Genomic DNA, 19,050 nt, shown 5'->3' with positions numbered 1-19,050 from the left:
TATTCCTAAGCTGCATGGATGCTTCAATATACACAAATCAATAAGTTTACATCACATTGATAGAAAGATGACAATCATATGATCATCTAAATAGATGCAGAAAAAGCATTTGACAAAATTCAGTCCTTTCTAGATACAAATACTCAACAAACTAGGAATAGAAGGAAATTACCATATTTAAGGCCATCTATGAAAAGCCCACTGCTAAAATTACACTCAACAGTGAAAAATGGAAGGTTTTATTCTAAAATCAGGAACAAGGCAAGGATGTTCATTCTTGCCACTTCTATTTAACACAGAACTGGAAGTACTAATCAGATCATTTAGGAATGAAAAATAAATGAAAGTCACCTAAATAGGAAATGAAGAAGTAAAATTATTTCTGTTTGCAGATGACATGTTTTTATATTAAAGCCCTGAAGCTTCCACAACAATCTATTAGAATAAATGATTCAATCAAGTTTCAAGATTCAAAACTGATGTACAAAAATCAGTTGTATTTCTATATCCTAACAATTAACTATCAAAAGAAAAAATTTAAAAAGCAATCCCAATAATAACATTATTAAAAAAAGTTAGAAATAAACTTCATGGAGGTAAAAGTCACATGCAATGAAAACTAAGACACTCATAAATGAGAAGAAAGAAGTCAAAAAACAATGGAAAGACAACCCATGTTAACGGATTAGAAGATTTAATATTGTCAAATTTTCTATACCATTCAAATTTACTTAAAGATTCAATCAAATCTATCAATGTGAATGAGATTCCAATAGCATTGTATTTTACAAAGTAGAAAAGACAATCCTATATTTTATATGGAACCAAATGGGCCTCAAATAGCCAAAACAATCTTGAGAAAAAACAGTATACCCAGAGGCATCTTACATTCTGATACATACACCAATGGGACAGAAGAGACAGCCCAGAAATAACCCCACAGAGACATTCTTTATTAGAGTGAGGATGTCATCTCTTCTTAGTTTTCTGATAGCTTTTAAAATCATGAATTCTGTCAAATTCATTTTCTGCCTCTGCTGACGTGATCATATGATTATTTACCTTTATATTTTTAGTATGGTAAATTATTGGATTTTCTTATGTTAAATAACCTTGAATTTCTAAGTTAAACCCCATTTGGTCACAGTGTAGTGTAGTTTTTAATATATTGCTGATTTGACTTACTAGTATTTTGTTAAAGATTGTTACATGTACGGTCACTAAATATATTTGTCTGACTAGGAAACCATAATAATGCTGACCCTTTTAAATAGTTGGTAAGTATTCCTCCATTCTTTAATTTCTGCTTGAGTATGTAAGTTGACCTTATTTCTTAGAATTTATCAGTAAAGCTGTGCCTGGAGTGTTCTTTGTGTGAAACATTGCAATTAAGTTTTTTATTTCTTTAAAAAATGTAGAGCTTTATCAATTTCTATTTCTTGTTTCCATGTTAGTGCTGTGTATCTTTCAAATCTAATATCTGTTGTTGTCTCTCTGATTAGTTTGGTCAAGCTAGTGAAAACACAAATAAAAAAATGAAAAAGATATTTGAACAAAGACTTCAACCAAAATACAAACGGTAAATAAGCACATGAAAATATGCTTATACCATTAATTATCACAGAAATACAACTCCAGTCAAATGAGATATCCCTATATATCTGTTACAATGACTTGATTAAACAAATTAAAAACGTGATAATACCAAGTGCTGGTGAGGATGTTGATGGAGCTATCTGAAGTCATACATTGTTGATGGGAATGCAAAATAGCGCAATCACTTTGGAAAACAGCTTTGCAGTTTCATAGAGTTATTCATATATTTGCCATATAACTGAACAATTTTACTCTTGAGTGCTTTCAGGAGAAAAGAAAACTTTAGTTGACACAAAAACCTGTGTGTAAGTATTTATAATGGCTTTATTCATTGTTCCCAAATACTAGAAACAACCCAAACATGGTGAATGAATGAACTGTGATACATTCATTCAGTGGAATATTACCTAACAGTAAAATAGAATAAATTAATGAAACACCATATGAATGGCCCCCAAATGCTAAGAGAAAGAAACCAGACTTGAAAGGCTATATCAACACACATTTAGGTGAGAGTCTGGAAAAAGGGAAATTATATGAACAGAAAGCAGATCAGTATTTAACAGAGCTTGGTGTTGGCGGGGAATAGTATGACTCTAAAGGAACACAAAGGAATTGAAGGGATGATGGAATTACTCTGTATTTTGAGTATGAGTCATGTGCTTGTCAAAACTCATAGAACTGCACACCAAGAATGTATCTTATTCTATGCAAATTATACCACAGTTTATAAAACACCATACATAATCTGCAATTTACTTTTTCATTCATTATAATGTTTCTAAATACTCATTCATGTTGTCTGTATAGTTCTAGTTCATTCTCTGGTTCAGAGAAATCTGATGCATAATATTGCATTGTGTGAATATTTCAAACATATTTACCCATTCTCCTGCAAAACTATTTTGGAGTTCTTTTTCAGTTTTTCTTTTTCTATTATGCACAACACTGCTATGATAGTTCTGGAACAAATCTCATTGTGCACATATGCTAGAATTTTCTGAGTTATATAACTATGGGTAGAAATGCACAAATTTAGAGAATATCTTTATTCAAACAAATATCTCTATTTGTTACAAAATAACAAAGACATTTTATTCTTAAGTGGTAGTCTCAATGAACACTCATACCTGAAATGTTTACTACATCATTTCCAGGATTTCACATTTTCACCAGCATTTGGTATTGTCAGACTTCTTAAATTTTGCACCCTTGTCAATGTAACTTTGTATCTTTTTATGGACTTAATTGGCATTTTCCTGGTGATTATTGAGATAAAGCATCTTTTCATGTTTTGTTTTACTTCCTATTCCTAATTCTTTTTCTCCTTTGTGAATTTTCTCATTGAGTTGTTTGTGTTTTCCTTTTTGATTTATAGCAGATCTTGAAATAGTCAGTTTAATCTTTTGTTAGTTTTTATGTGAGGCAAATAGATCACATCATTTTTTAACTTATCTTTTTCACTTTACTTATGGTGGTGTTGTTGATAATCAGAAGTTGTGAAATTTAAAGGAGTGAATTCATCAATATCTTATTTTTAGTGCTTTCAGTATCTTGTTTTAAAATGTATCCTTAACTGAATGTCATAAAGATAATTTATATTTTCTTCTGAATGTTTTTAAAATTTTCTCTTCTACACTTAAGAGTTTATTCAATGTGGAATTAGCTTTTGAATATGGCATGAGGTAGGGATCCAGTTTGGGTTTTCCTCGTGGCTCAATGGCAAAGAATCGACCTGCAATGCAGGAGATTCAGGAGATGTGGGTTTGATCCCTGGGTGAGGAAGATCCCCTGAAAGAGGGCATGGCTACCCACTCCAGTATTCTTGCCTGGAAAATCCCATGGACTAAGGAGCCTGGTGGGCTACAGTCCATGGGGTTGCAAAGAGTTGGACACAACTGAAGCAACTGAGCACGCATGCATGCAGAGATCCAAGTTAATCTGTTATATATGCATAAATAATTGTTTCAAAAACATTTTTTGAAAATGCATTTTTCCAAAAATACATTTTTCCCATAACATCTGAAAATTCACTTCCATCATATTTCAAGTTTACTTATGTGCGTGGGTCTTGTTTTCTGTTTCACTCAGGTTCTCTCCCTATGTCAATTCTATACCTTGTAATTATTATTCTGATTTATCTTGATATCCAGTTGGGTACATTCCCCACTCTTTGGGATCATCTTCTTTATTTAGTTATGCATGTGATATCTGTTTACCTGAAACTAATAGACTGCCACATATTTCTTCAGCAAAGATGTGTTTATTTGGGCTCAGTAGACCATTGTAATTTGGGGTCTGAAATTGAGGTGAACCACTTGCAAGTGCCCATTAGGCAATGCTTTTATAGAGAGAAAAATTATGTTGGGAGGGCTACAGTAAACAAAGAGTCCATGACTTTTCACTGACGGTGACCTTGCCAGGAAAGAGGAGGAATCCTTCTTCTGTCGAGCTCTGCTATCAACAGGGGCCATAAGAGCTCCTCATTCTGCTTCCCAACTCTATCAAATTGAGATTTTCATTTATTAGTCTTTTATGAAAGTGAAAGTGAAAGCCGCTCAGTTGCATCCGACTCTATGCGACTTCATGGACTTTACAGTTCATGGAATTCTCCAGGTCAGAATACTGGAGTGGGTAAGCCTTTCCCTTCTCCAGGGGATCTTCCCAACCCAGGGATCGAACCCAGGTCTCCCACATTGCAGGCTGACCCACAAGGCAAGCTCTTTTATAGATACAGATTAGTCTTTATAGATAGAACAATTTAGTTAAATTCAGGTTAATTTTCATCAAGAATACTTAATAGGTGCTTGCTTCGGCAGCACATATGCTAAAAATTGAAACAATACAGAGGAGATTAGCATGGCTCCTGTGCAAGGATGACACGCAATTTTGTGAAGCGTTCCATATTTTTAACCACTACAATATTGTAAATTAATTAGCCTCCAGTTAAAGTAAATTAAAAAAACTGCAAATCTGCATAAGAAAAAAAAGAATACTTAATAGGTGATCTTGTGTGCTTCCTATTGCATATACTATCAGGGACTATGACTGCTAATGATACCTCATTTACTTATTTGTTTAAAATGCTGATATCCCCATTGTAAAGTAGCATATTTTTTCCATTTAGAATTATCAGGTAATCTGTGGGGTGAAATTTCACCACATTTTAGATTATTTTATAATAAATCAATAAGGTGTATTATTTCTTGGCGTTCACAAAATAGTAACTGTCTATCATGATATTGCTCCAGTACTAGCAGACATTTTTTGTTAAAAATAAAAAAGCTTTCCCTCATTAAAAAGAGGTAAATTATGGTTTATTTCCAAAAGACTTGGATTAAATGCTTAATTATTTCCTTTAATTACAAATTTTCAGAGTAAGGATTTGATGTAGTCATTACCTTCAATGAAAGTGAGGTTTTGTTTTTCTGTTTTTCTATGAGTCACTGAGTATCATTATGGACTCCTGGATTTTTATTATGTGTTAAATCAACCATGTAATTATTCCTTTTGAGGAAAATTGCCTCAAAATTGACTAGTGTCTTTTGGACACAATCCCATTAATATTTCCTACTTGCAAGAATAAGATGCCTAGGCTCAAGAATAAGATGCCTACTGTTCCCACTATAGACTGACAGTTTCTCTAGTTCAGCCCCAATTTCAGTTTATCTTCTTATTGATCTAGTTTTCAGTTCTTCCTGCCTGGCCTCAGGGCATTTCTTCTAGTTTTTTTAAAATTTATTTTTAATTGGATGATAATTGCTTTACAATGTCATATTGGTTTCTGCCATACAACAATGGGAATCAGTCATAAGTATACATACGTCCCTTTCCCTTGAGCATCCCTCTCTCCTCTAGATTTTTGTTGTGGTTATTGTTTCAAGATCAGATATGCATTTTTTTCAACTCCAGATATTTATTTGGTGTCAACTATGAGCCAGGTGCTGTCCTAAGGATTCAGAAGTAAGCAAAGCAAAATCTCTGATCTCAAGAAGCTTACATTGCAAGAATGTGCAGGAGATGCAGGTTGATCCCTGGGTTGGGAAGATCCCCTGGAGAAGAAAATGGCAACTGACACTTGTATTGTTGCCTGGCAAATCCCATGGACAGAGGAGCCTGGTAGGCTATAGTCCATGGGGTCACAAAAGAGTCATGCAGGACTTAGTGACTAAACAACAGCATACATTTTAATAGATACTGTGATATGGCAATATTAGATATTGTGGAGGTTTTAAGGTAATCTACCTATAAATGATGATTTGTAAAATTTATATCAGTTATGAGAATGAGTATTTTTAGAAAAAGAAAAAAAACACACAGAAAATAGGAAAGAACTGCAGTATTCCAAGTATGAAATTAGGCTAGTAGGTAGAACTGAAAATGGAAAAGAAAGCTGGATTGCAGAAATATCTTGAAGGAAGAAATGATTAAGATTTTTAAATAGCTTAATAAGAGGTCATGATACAAAGAAAGCTGTCAAAGTTAGCTTTAACCTTCCCTGAAGACTGGAAGAATGGCTAAAACACTGATAGAAATAGTGTAGCCTGTGTGAATGGGTGGGCAATACCATCTCTTACTGGTATGGACTGTGTCCATACCTGTATATTCCATGTACTGCATTGCATTAATTTAGTGCATGTGAAAAAGACAGTAGGACAGTGGTGTAGACACAGCCCAAGATGACTGAAAATACAGAACTAGAGTAAGTGACAGGATTGCAGGTGAGGAGTAGAAATGCCTTCTTCATATCCCTCCTTTGATTCCACATGTAAGTTATATCATATGGTATTTGTCTTTCTGACTTCATTTACAATGATGACACTGGCACATTATATCAACTCTATTTCAATTAAAAAAAAAGAGACAAAACCAAAACAAACAACAAAAAAACGTCCCCTTGCCCTATGGCCAGAATTGCCAAGAGCTCCCTGTCTCAGGGAAAATGAATCCAGAAATATCCAAAGTTCAGAATAGTTAGTTGAAGTTGTAATTTCAGGAGCTGTTTTCGTGTGTGTGGAGGGGAAGTGCATTCTAGATTTAGGATATCAAAGTGGAAGAGACAGATTTGCCCTTTGATCAAAGTTGATATTAATTGTATTCATTTTGTACAAGGGCTACACTATGGGCACAAATTCCAACTTATCAGCGCCATCAGTGCTCTTCCCTTTCCACCTTCCTTTTCCACAATGCCCCACGTACATGCCTTTCTTTACAGGTTCTTAGCCGAGGGCTGGACTATTCAAGAGCATTCTCTAATTAAATGGTTAATGGATTTCTTCTCCCTGTCTAGAAGCAAAGGACCAAAAATTCCAATTCGACTGCGCGGGATGACTCTTTCAATTCCCATCCTCAAGGGGGCGGTGAGCACGGAGGCACCTTTTAACTAAGCAGGCTGAAATCTACCGCAAATACTATCACGTTCAGCTCCAGGGTGCGTCAGATTAGTCCCAAGGGCCAGCCCCGCATACTGAGCTTGCGCATACTGGCTCCGCTGGAGCAGGCGCATGCGCCTTGAGGCGGAGCTCACCCGGGCGGCTGTGGGCGGGTCTGAGCAGCTCCAGTGTTTGGGGGCTCAGGAGTGGTGGGAGGAGCCGGTGGCCTCACCGAGGTAACCACAGCGCCGTAGCTGCCCCGCCTTGCAGGCCTCAGGACTGTCATCGCCTTTGGGTGTGGGGTACTTTGGCCGGCGTCCCCGGACATAGCCCGGCCGGCCTCTCTCAGACACCCCCATCCTCCCCACGCCGCCGTCGCCGCCGCCATGCAGGGGGAGGACGCCAGATACCTCAAAAGGTGACGACTCCCCAAGGGTCGGTCCCTCCCCTCCTTGCTCGAACCGTGAGGATATTCTTAAGAGGTTCTTGGGTTGGCCGTGAAGTGTCACTGGGCAAAGCCAGAGGCTTAGAATAGGGATGGGAGACAAAGGAGAAATCACGGAAAGGGAGGGATAAAGGTGAATTGAAAAGAGGAAGGGGCGCTTGTGGGGTGCGGTTTTCTCCAGCCTTCCCTGACTCAGCGGGGCCCTGACAGCATTGAAGATGGTTTCCTCGATACCTCACATTGTTCATGGGAGAGGGGAGAAGGGCGGAGTAAACTGCGTCTTCCTCTTTCCCCCCATCCCATTCTCCGACTGTTTCCCCCTTTTAGATAAATCTTGTGGGTGCTGGCGCCTCTTCTGTGTTCTCCAATATGGGGTTCGCTGCCATGGGGTTTTGAAATAATGGAGGAAAGAAGTGGTGGCTTTTAATTCATGGAAGGCTGGATTGAGATGCTGATTTTCAGCCTATTTCTGCTTTCTTCATCCATTTCGTCCATTTCACTACCATGCATAGTGTAATTTTTGTAGGAGGTTCGTTAATTATCAAGAAACTTGTTCGGAGCATGACATGAAACTGGCATTTCTTTAGTTTAAAAATATTTGTAGTATCAATTACTCCTTAAAGAAAAATGTAATCTCCGATTATTTATTTGACTCAGGTCGAAGATAAGATCATCCCTCAAAAAAAAACAAAAACATACCTTTCATTGGGCCAAGAGTTAGTAGTGATCCAAGAGAAAAAAATATTTTAATAAGAACTCTGCATTTTTAGCTAAGGCTTTATCACTGATTGTGTAAATACCCTAGACAGTCACATGTATTTTTTTGGACTCAGTTTCCTTATGTAATAGTGGGGCAAATATTACTTAATGAGAGATATGAGAGCCAAATATAAAAATATTTTTAAAAGATAAAACATACATGTAAGATAGTGGCATCATTTCAATTCATAATATACTTTTACTAAATATATTTATCCTGGCTTGGAGGGCCCTAATCATCATAGAAAGATCTAACCTTTAATAGACTCTTAAAAGTGATTGAAACTATTGTAAAATCAATCAACCAACCAACCAACTGCATTCACCTTCTTTGCAGGCCTAAGGCATATATTGCCTGTCTGTCACATTGTATGGAAATATATCTGAAATTGTTACATAACCAGGGCTTACCAGTAATCATAGCAGGTATACAGCCAGCATTTATTTCCTCACTGAATTTTGCTTACATCATTTGTTTAAAATATCTTGATTGAAAATTTTGTGAAAGAAGAAAATAAGAAATTCTCCTTCACCTTTTAAATTCCAGATTCTTCCAGAGCAAAGAGTCGCTATTACATCATTAGCTTATTTTCACGCAATTGTAGTTGTGCCAGAAGATAGTTTTCTTAGAATTCTTGTACCCTGTGGTCCCTTAGTCATCCTATGACTTGTAATTGTCAACCCATTGCTTGCTTTTATATGATGGGGAGTCCAACAAATAAAATCAAATGAGCCACTCTGATATAATGTTTGCAGTAAAATAAGATCAGAATCTGGAAAGACTGAAATATACACTTCTCCATTTTGTCTAATTTTGACAATATAAATAAAGACTTTGCATTGCCTGCTTTCAGTTTAGAAGTGTGCATCAAACAAATAATCATATAGACTGGATGGCTTATAATATTTTACAGAACATTCCATTTTAATAATTGATTCTTTGATAGTAATTACCTGTATTCCTTTTGTAATAATTTTGTTTTTAACGAGAGGGCAGTATGTTTTCAATCTAATTGATTCACTCTAGTTTAAATTAGAGTGATTATTATAATTTCAGTGGTTGCAATAGCTATTTCAGATAGCTACAATAGTAACTATCACTGAGAAATTTCTGGTCTCTTTATATTTGCATTTATGTAATATATTAGAGAATAAAAAATTGGGCTTCATTTTTCTACTGCCAGTTAGTATTTTTATTTGATAATGCTTAATACATACTTACTAAATACTTAGTGCATGCCTAGCATTGTTCTGGTCACTGAGGAAATGATGAAATAGACACAGTTCATATCCTCAATCAGATATGCACACAAATAGATACTATAAATAGTTAAAATCTAGTGGGGATTAAACAATTTTTTTGACTCTTAAAACTCTGTAATGGCTTTCCATTGCTCTTATAGCACCTACCTTTTTAGTTCCGTCTCTCTCTGTTCCCCTCTTGCCCCCAACATTTTCAGAAATTAACTTCTTTTAGATCCTTGTATGTTTCAGTGTTAGATTCCAAGTTAGATTTCAGTTCAGTCGCTCAGTCGTGTCCAGCTCTTTGCAACCCCATGAATCGCAGCACGCCAGGCCTCCCTGTCCATCACCAACTCCCAGAGTTTACCCAAACTTATGTCCATTGAGTCGGTGATGCCATCCAGCCATCTCATCCTCTGTCGTCCCATTCTCCTCCTGCCCCCAATCCCTCCCAGCATCAGGGTCTTTTCCAATGAGTCAACTCTTTGCATGAGGTAGCCAAAGTATTGGAGTTTCAGCTTCAGCTTTCCATAATACCCAATAAATTGTCTTTTCCCACTCTTAACTACTTTGTTGTTATTGTTTGTCTCTCTCTTTGGTCTATAAGCTGCAAAAGGGTAAGAATTTTTGTATATATATTCATAAAGGACATTCATAAATTATATTAAAAATATGTTCTGTTTTGATGGCATCTTTGTCTTTCTTTGGTATCAGGATAGACTGGCCTCAGGATGAATTGGGAAGTGTTCCCTTTTTTTTCTAATTTTGGAGGAGTTTGAGAAGGATTGGTATTAATTTGGTAGAATTTACTGTTGAAATTTATCTTTGTTTGACTTCTCTTTGTTGGCAAATTTTTCATCACTGATTCAATCTCTTTACTTATTTGGGGGGAATTCAGAATTACTATTTCTTTTGAATCAATTTTGGTAGTTTGTGAGTTTCTAGTAGTTTGACCATTTCATCTAGGTTATCTTCTTCGTTGGTTTAGAGTTCTTAACCTCTATGAGGTCAGAGATAATAGTAGTAATGTCCCACTTTAATGTCCAGTTCTAGTAATTTGAGTCTTAGTTAAACTAAAGGTTTGTCAATTTTGATCTTTTCCAAGAACCAACTTTTGACTTTTTAAATTTCCTCTGTTGTTTTTCTATTCTCTATTTCTTTTATCTCTGTCTTTATTATTTTCTTCCTTCTAATAGCTTGATGTTTCGTTTGCTCTTTTTCTAGTTCCTCAAAATATAAAATTAGGTCATTGCATTGAAGGCTTTTTAAAAAATTGAAACATAATTGACATATACCATTATATTAGTTTCATTATGTACAACATAATGATCTGATATTTATATATATTGTCAAATGATTACCATACTAAGTCTAGTTAACATCCATCACTACACAATAACAAGTTTTTTCTTGTGATAAGAACTTTTAAGATTTATTCTCATAGCAGTTTTCATGTTACAGTATAGTAGTATTAACCATAGACACCATGCTATACATTGCAACCCCAGGTCTTACCTGTTTTATAACTGTAAGTTCATACCTTTCTACCACCTTCAGCCACTCCCCACCCCCACCTTTGGCAACCACCAACTTATCTGTATTTATGAGTTCACTAGCAAGTTTTGTTTTACTTTTAGATTTCACATATTAGTTTGAAAATATGGTATTTGTCTTTCTGAATTATTTCACATAGTATATTGCTCTCAAGATCTGTTCATGTTGTCGCAAATGATAAAATTTTCTTTTTATTGCTGAGTGTCTGTATATGTGTGTGGGAGTGTACAGAGATGTGTGTTGTGTGTGTGTGTGCACGTGCGCATGCTTGCACACTCAGGAGTGTCTGACTCTTTGTGACCCCATGAATTGTAAACTGCCAGGCTCCATGGGATTTTCCCAACAAGAATACTAGAGTGAGTTGCCATTTCCTTCTTCAGGGGATCTTGCCAATTCAGGAATCAAACCTGTCTCCTGCATTGGCAGGCACATTCTTCACTATTGAGCCACCTAGGAAGCCCATATGCTTATATACATATATTTTATCTAGTCATCTACTGATAGATACTTAGGTTGCTTCCATGTCTTAGCTATTGTAAATATTGCTGCCATGAACATGGAGATACATAATTCTTTGAGTTAGTGCTTTCATTTCTTACAGGTAAATACCTGGAATAGAATTGCTGGATCATATGGAAGTTCTATTTTCAATTTTTTGAGAAATCTCCATACTGTTTTCCATAGTGGCTGAACCAATGTAAATTCCCACCAACTGTGTGCAGTTTCCTTTTCTTCACATCCTCTCTAGCACTTATTTCTTGACTTTTTGATAGTAGCTATTCTAACAGATGTGAGATGATATATATTGTGATTTTGATTTTATATTACTGATGATTAGTGATGTTGAACACTGTTTTATGTAATTAACTATTGGTCATTTGTATATGTCCTTTGGAAAAATGTCTTTCATATACTCTGTCCATTTTTTCCTCAGATTGTTTTTTTGACAAACTGAGTTATTTTGGATATTAACCCCTTATCAGGTACATGATTTGCAAATATTTTCTTCCATTTGGTAGGTTGCCTTTTCATTTTGTTCATCATTTTCTTTGCTCTCTAGAAGCTTTTTGGTTTGACATAGTGCCAGCAGTTTATTTTTGCTTTTGTTGCCTCATCCAAAAAAAAAAAAATCACCAAGACCAAAGGCAAGGAGCTTCCTACCTGTATTTTCTCTGAGGAATTTTATGGTTTCAGGTCTTATATTCAAGACTTTAATCCATTTTGAGTTGATTTTTCTGCATAGTGTAAGATAGCAGAGCATGAGTGCTGAGTTGCTTCAGTTGTGGAGTCCAGCCTGTCAGGCTCCTCTGTCCATGGGATTCTCCAGGCAAGAATACTGGAGTGGGTTACCATGCCCTCCTCCAGGGGATCTTCCTGACCCAGGGATGGAATCCTCATCTCTTACGTCTCTTCCATTGGCAGTGAGTTGGCTTCCCAGTTAACTCCACTGGTAAAGAATCTGTCTGTGGTGCAGGAGGCCCTGGTTCAATTCCTGGGTCAGGAAGATCTCCTGGAGAAGTGATAGGCTACCCACTCCAATATTCTTGGGCTTCAGACATTAAAGAATGTGGCTTTAGATATTAAAGCTACAGGCATTAAAGAATCCGCCTGCAATACAGGAGACCTGGGTTCAGTCTCTGGGTTGAGAAGATCCCCTGGAGGAGGGCGTGGCAACCCCTCCAGTATTCTTGCCTGGAGAATCCCAGGGACAGAGGAGCCTGGCGGGCTACAGTCCGTGGAGTCACAAAGAGTCTAACACCGCTGAGCGACTAAGCACAGCACAGCACCACCTAGGAAACCCATAAAATAGCAGTTGTTGTTCAGTCACCAGGTCATGCCCGACTCTTCACGACCCTAGGGACTATACAGCATGCCAGGCCTCCCTCACAGTTTCATTTTTTTGCATGTGGCCATATAGTTTTCTCAACAGTATTTATTGAAGGGACGGTCTTTTCCCAGGTGTATATGCTTGGCTCCTATGTTGTAAATTGATTGGCCACATATGTGTGGGTTTCTTTATGGGCTCTCTATTCTGTTCCATTGATCTGTGAGTCTGTTTTTATGCTGATACCTTATGCTGTGATTACTGTAGATTAAATAGATTAAAATTAGGACACATGTTGCTGCTAACTTGGTTCTTTCTCAGATTGCCTTGGCTATTCAGGATCTTTTGTGGTTCTATACACTTTTAGGATTTTTTGTTCTATTTCTGTGAAAATTGCTATTGAGATTTTCTTATATTTTAAAATTTATTTTCAGCTGGAGGGCAGTTGGTTTACAGTATTGTGTTGGCTTCTGCTATCCAACAGCATGAATCAGCCCCAAGTACACATATGCCCCCTCCCTCCGGAACCTCCCCCCATCCTCCCTTCACCCCATTCCGCTCCTCTCAGTTGTTGCAGAGCACCGGACTGAGCTCCCTGTGTCCATATAGCAGCTTCCCACTGGCTCTGTCTTACACATGCTAGTGTGTATATATCAATGCTACTCTCAATTCGTCCCACCCTCTCCTTCCCTCACTGTGTCCAGAGTCTGTTCTGTATGTCTGCGTGTCTATTTCTGCCCTGTTGATTGGTTCATCGGTAGCATTTTTCTAGATTCCGTATATATGCATTAATATACGAAATTTGTTTTTCTGTTTCAGACTTACTTCACCTGCGTAACAGGCTCTAGGTTCATCTACCTCACTAGAACTGACTCAGATGTGTTCCTTTTTATGGCTGAGTAACATTTCTTTGTATATATGTACCACAGCTTCTTTATCCATTCATCTGCCTGCCAGTGGACATCTAGGTTGCTTCCATATCCTAGCTATTGTAAATAGTGCTGCTATGAATATTGGGGTACATGTGACTTTTTAGTTATGGTTTTATATGCCCAGTAGTGGGATTGCTGGGTCATATGGTAGTTTTATTCCTAGGTTTTTAAGGAATCTCCATACCATTCTCCATAGTGACTGAATCATTCCCACCAACAGTGCAAAAGGGTTCCCTTTTCTCTGTACACTGTCCCAACATTTATTGTTTGTACATTTTTTGATGATGGCCATTCTGACAGGTTTGAGGTAATACCTCATAGTAGTTTTGATCTGCATTTTTCTAATAATGAGCCATGTTGAGCCTCTTTTCTTGTGTTTGTTGGCCATCTGTATGTCTTCTTTGGAGAAATGTCTGTTTTTGTCTTCCTCCAAATTTTTTATTAGGTGGGTGGTTTTTCTGGTATTGAGCTGCATAAACTGCTTGTATATTTTGGAGATTAATCCTTTGTCACTTGTTTCATTGGCAATTGTTTTCTCCCTTTCTGAGGATTGTCTTTTCATTGTGTTTATGTTTTCCTTTGCTGTGCAAAAGCTTTTAAGTTTAATTAAGTCCCACTTGTTTCTTTTTGTTTTAATTTCCATTACTTTAGGAGGTGGGTCAAAGAGGATATTGCTGTGACTTATGTCAAAGAGTGTCTTGCCTATGTTTTCCTCTAAGACTTTTATAGTTTCTGCATTGAGATTTTGATAAGGATTGCATTTTAATTTTTAGATTGCTTTGGGTAATATGAACATTTTAACAATTTTAATTCTTCTAATTCATAAGCATAGACTATATTTCCCTTTATTTGTGTCTTTTTCAGTTTTTTTCATTATTGTCTTACAGTTTTCATCTTCTTGGTTAAATTTATTTCTTAGGTATTTTTTTCTTTTTGATGCATTTGTAAATGAGAGTGTTTTCTTCATATCTCTTTCTGGTAGTTCATATTAATGTAAGGAAAGGGAACTAACTTATATATGTTGATTTTATATCTTGCAACTTTACTGAATTTTACTAGTTTTTAACAGTTTTTTTTGTGGCGTCTAGGGTTTTCTATGTAGTATCTTGTCATGTGCAAATAGTGATGGCATTACTTTTTCCTTTCTAATTTGGATGCTTTTTACCTCTTTTTCTTGTTCAATCATTTTGGCTAGCACTTCCAACACTATTTGAATAGAAGTAGCAAGAATTGGCATCCTTCACTTCTTCTTGATCTTTCAGGAAAGTCTTTCAATTTTTCACTCAATATAATGTTAGCCATGGGCTTGTCATATATGACCTATATTGTGTTGAGATTTGTCCTTCTATAACCACTTTATTGACAGTTTTTATCATAAATGTTTACTGAATTTTGTCAAATGCTTTTTCTGTATTTATTGAGATGTTTATGATGTTCATTCTTAATTTTGTTTGGGTGTATTACATTGATTGATTTGTGTTTTGTTGAGCCATCCTCACATCCCTGGGATAAATTCCATTTGCTAATTGTTTTAATGTATTGTTGAATTTGGTTTGTTGGTATTTTCTTGAGGATTTTTGCATCTATGTTCATCAGGTTATTTTTCTCCCTTAAGGCGTCTTTGTCTGGTTTTGGTATCATGGTAATGCTGGCCTCATGAAATGAGTTTGGGAATGTTCTTTCCTCTTCAGTTTTTGAGAAGAGTTTGAAAAAGATTGGTGTTGATACTTTAAATATTGGTAAAATTCACCCATGAAGCCATCTGATCCTGGTCTTTTGCTTGTTGGGAGGTTTTTTGCTACTGATTTAATCTTATTAGTAATCAGTCTATTCTGACTTTCTATTTCTTCATGATTTAGTCTTGGGGGGAGTGGTGTATGTTTCTAGGAATTTATCTATTTCTTCTATGTTGTCTAATATGTTGGAATATAATTGTTAATAGTTCTTGAGATCTTTTATATTTCTATGATATTAATTATAATGTCTCTTTTATTTCTGGTTTTATCTATGGACCTACCTCATTTGATTGCACTTTGCTCTATTACACTTTGCAGATAATTGCATTTTTATAAATTAATGTTGTGGCAACCCTGAGCCAAGCAAGTCTGTCAGTACCATTGTTCCAATATCATTTGTTCACTTCATGTTGCTGTGCCACATTTGCTACTTCTCCCAATATTTCAGATTTTTCCATCATTATTATATATGTTATGGTGATCTGCAATCAGTTGTCATTGATATTACTACTGCAAAAGATTATATCTTGCTGAAGATACAGATGGTTAGCATTTTTTAGGAATAAATATTTTAAAATTAAGATGGGTACATTGATTTTTAAACAAAGTGTTATTGCACACTTATATCACAGCATAGTGTAAACATAGCATTTATGTGCACTGGGAAACAAATTTTCATGACTTGTTTTTTAATGATACTTAATGCTTTATAATGATACTTGCTTTATTGCAGTGATCTAACAATGAACCCTTAAGATCTCCAAGGTATTTGTACACCTCTGTCTTTCCTGGTTAGCCTAGCTAAAGGTTTGTCCATTTTGTTTACTTTTCCAAAGAACCAGCTCTGAGTTTCATTGATCTTTTCTCTTGTCCTTAGAGTGTCTGTTTCATTTATTTTCCCTTTGATCTTTGTCATTTCCTTTCTTTTACTAACTCTGGGTTTTGTTTGTTATATTTTTCTCCAGTAACTTAAGGTGTAAAGTTAGGTTATTTATTTGAGTTTTTTTTTTTTTTTAAGATTAATTTATTCTTGGATGTGCTGGGTCTTCATTGCTACATGCAGGTTTTCTCTAGCTGTGGTGAGTGGGACTACTCTACTCTTCATTGCGGTGTAAACCATGGCTTCTCTTGTTGCAGTGCCTGGGCTCTAAGTGTGCAGGCTTCAGTAGTTGCAGCACATGGGCTCAGTAGTTGTGAATCACAAGCTGTAGAGTGTTGGTTTAGTAGTTGTGACGCATAGGCTTAGTTGCTCCATAGCCTGTGGGATCTTCCCAGATCAGAGATGGAACCCATGTCCTCTGCATTGGCAAGTGGATTCTTAACCACTAGACCACCAGAAAAGCTATTTTGTTTATTTGTTTGTTTGTTTTTTGATTCTTGATGTAGTCATTTATCTCTATGAACTTAACCTCCTAGAACTGCTTTTGCAGCATCAAGTTTTGTTTTATGTTTTATTTCCACTTTTATTTGTCTAAAGGTATTGATTTTTTCTTTGACACATTGATTGTTCAGTATTATGTTGCTGAAGTTTTACATTCAGTATTACGTTTCTAGATGTGTGTGTGTGAAAGATAGCTGGCTGTGTAGAGTAAAAACTGGCTGATGGTTTTTTCCTTTCACCATTTTGATTATATTCTGCTACTTCTGACCTACAGAATTTCTGTTAAATATCTGCTGATAGTCTTACGGGGGTTCCCTTGTATACCACAAGTTGTTTTATTGAATTTAAGATTCTCTCCTTGTCTTTGACTTTTGACATTTATAATATGCCTTGTTGTGGCTTCATTTGGATTCATCTTATTTGAAACTCTCTGGGCTTCCTGAATCTGATTGTCTGTTTTCTTCAGATTAGTGGAGCTTTCAGCCATTATTTCTTCAAATAAGTGTTCATCCCCTTCTATTCTCTTTCTGGGACCCATATATTGGAAATATTGCTCTGCTTGATGTAAGCTTATGAATCCCTTAAGCTATCTTCACTCTTTTTTTCATTCTTTTTGCTTCTCTGGGTGCATTGCATTGCCCTATCTTTGAGTTCACTGATATTTTCCTGTTTCTTCAAGTCTACTGTTGCATGCCTCTGTTGTATATTTAAGTTCTATTATTGTATTCTTCAACTCTGTAACTTCCATTTGGTACTTTAATATTTTCTGTCTCTGTTGAAATTCACACTTTGTTCATCCATTCTTCCTCTGAGCTTGGCAAGCATTTTTGTGATTACTTTTTACTACCATATAAATCACTTATTTCTGTTTCATTACAGTCTCTTTCTGAGGTTTTATCTTATTCTTTCTTGGAACACATTCCTCTATTTCTTCATTTTCCTTGACTCTGTTTTGGTTTCTATGCATTAAATAAAATCCGCCTCTCCCATTCTGGAAGGAGTAGCCTTGTTTAGGAGATGAACTTTTTCATTCAGCCATGCCTAACTCTTGGTTGTCTTCCAAACCTTTGTGATTATACAAGTAGCCTACTTTATTTTGAGTGCTCTCTCTGAGCTGAGTCCTGGAATAATAGCCAGTTAATAACGTGTTTTTTTTTTTTTTTAATTACTTTCACTAATGTCCCTTTGAACTCATGAACATTATGATCACTTGGGTGGCAGCCACAAAAACACTCCAAATATGTGTACAAACCTCCCTTCAAGAGATACTAGCACTCTAGTGGGACAGAGTGAAGGCTCAAAGATAGCATCTGCCCTCCCAGGTCTCTAGAGAGGATGACAGTCAGCCTTAGGTGTGGGTTTAATTAGAACCCTTGCCCCCTAAATTCATGACTGTGGAGATAAGCTAAGAAGTCTCTTTCGTGGAAACATTGGTTTCCTCAGTCCGTTGCCTTTCTGCTGTGCCTTGCGAGTGGTAACCAGTAAAGAATTCTTTATCTGTTATGCCCCTGTATACCTGGGAATGTAAGCCCTTTGGGCATCAGAGTCAGGTGATCTAGAGGTGTCCCTGGGCAGCAGTCTGAATAATTGGAGCACCAGACAGGGGTACAGGCTCCTTTTTTTGGGGGGTAAGGTAGATACTGGTGATCTGGAGAGCATAAAGATCATACATACTGGCCTCCATCGTGATTATTTCAGTAGACTCATGCGTTAAATTAGATGCCAGCCCCTCAGGCTAATCCTTTAAGATGAGCAAATAATCCCTTTTAACAGAAAGTATGGGCACTTTTCAGTCAGGTACTTGTGCACTGGGCTCTAGGGTGAGTGGGCCTGCATGCACAAGCCTTTTAAGAACTGTTTCAGTACTTTGCTATGGCCTTTTGGGTCTCATGGAAGCTAGATATCTTGGGAGCTGATATCTCAGGTATAGGCCTTAAAAGTTGGGGTGCCAGATGCAGAGTTCAAATCCTTCACTCCTCAGGTAAAAAGCTCAGGTTTGTGAGTTTTTGCCCAATTGTGGGTCTCCATACCAGAGGTGGGTTTATGGCAAGGCTGTCTCTCAGTCTTTCTTATTTGCTTCAGTGTGGGTTTTCTTGTTTGCTCACTGTGTAGACATTGCTCAACTAGTTTAGGGGTGTTTTTTCAGAGGAAATTGTTTCATAGATGATATAGACTCTGTGGGAGGAGGAGAGTTCAGGAGCCTGCTAC

The 19,050-nt window shown here is 36.6% G+C and overlaps 1 protein-coding gene and 1 non-coding gene across 3 annotated transcripts in view; both read left to right on the top strand.

Moving 5' to 3' along the window:
* Positions 1-4,399: 4,399 nt before the first annotated feature.
* On the top strand, positions 4,400-4,507 carry LOC122708354. The gene has a single exon (XR_006345140.1). It is a non-coding gene; the product is annotated as a U6 spliceosomal RNA (small nuclear RNA).
* A 2,618-nt stretch (positions 4,508-7,125) lies between these two features.
* KIFAP3 (kinesin associated protein 3) overlaps positions 7,126-19,050 on the top strand; it is a 143,216-nt gene continuing 131,291 nt past the window's right edge. Inside the window, exon 1 of one of the 2 annotated variants that reach the window (XM_043923230.1) lies at positions 7,126-7,386. In XM_043923230.1, the coding sequence (XP_043779165.1) occupies positions 7,355-7,386 (32 nt within the window). In that variant the 5' untranslated portion in view covers positions 7,126-7,354. The remainder of the gene's footprint in view (positions 7,387-19,050) is intronic. The other variant, XM_043923231.1, reaches the window with a different exon arrangement.

The sequence above is a fragment of the Cervus elaphus genome, chromosome 14, assembly GCF_910594005.1.
Source record: "Cervus elaphus chromosome 14, mCerEla1.1, whole genome shotgun sequence".
Lineage (NCBI taxonomy): Eukaryota > Metazoa > Chordata > Mammalia > Artiodactyla > Cervidae > Cervus > Cervus elaphus.
Note: the sequence above shows the minus strand (reverse complement) of the source record. Positions and strands in the feature narration are given on the sequence as shown.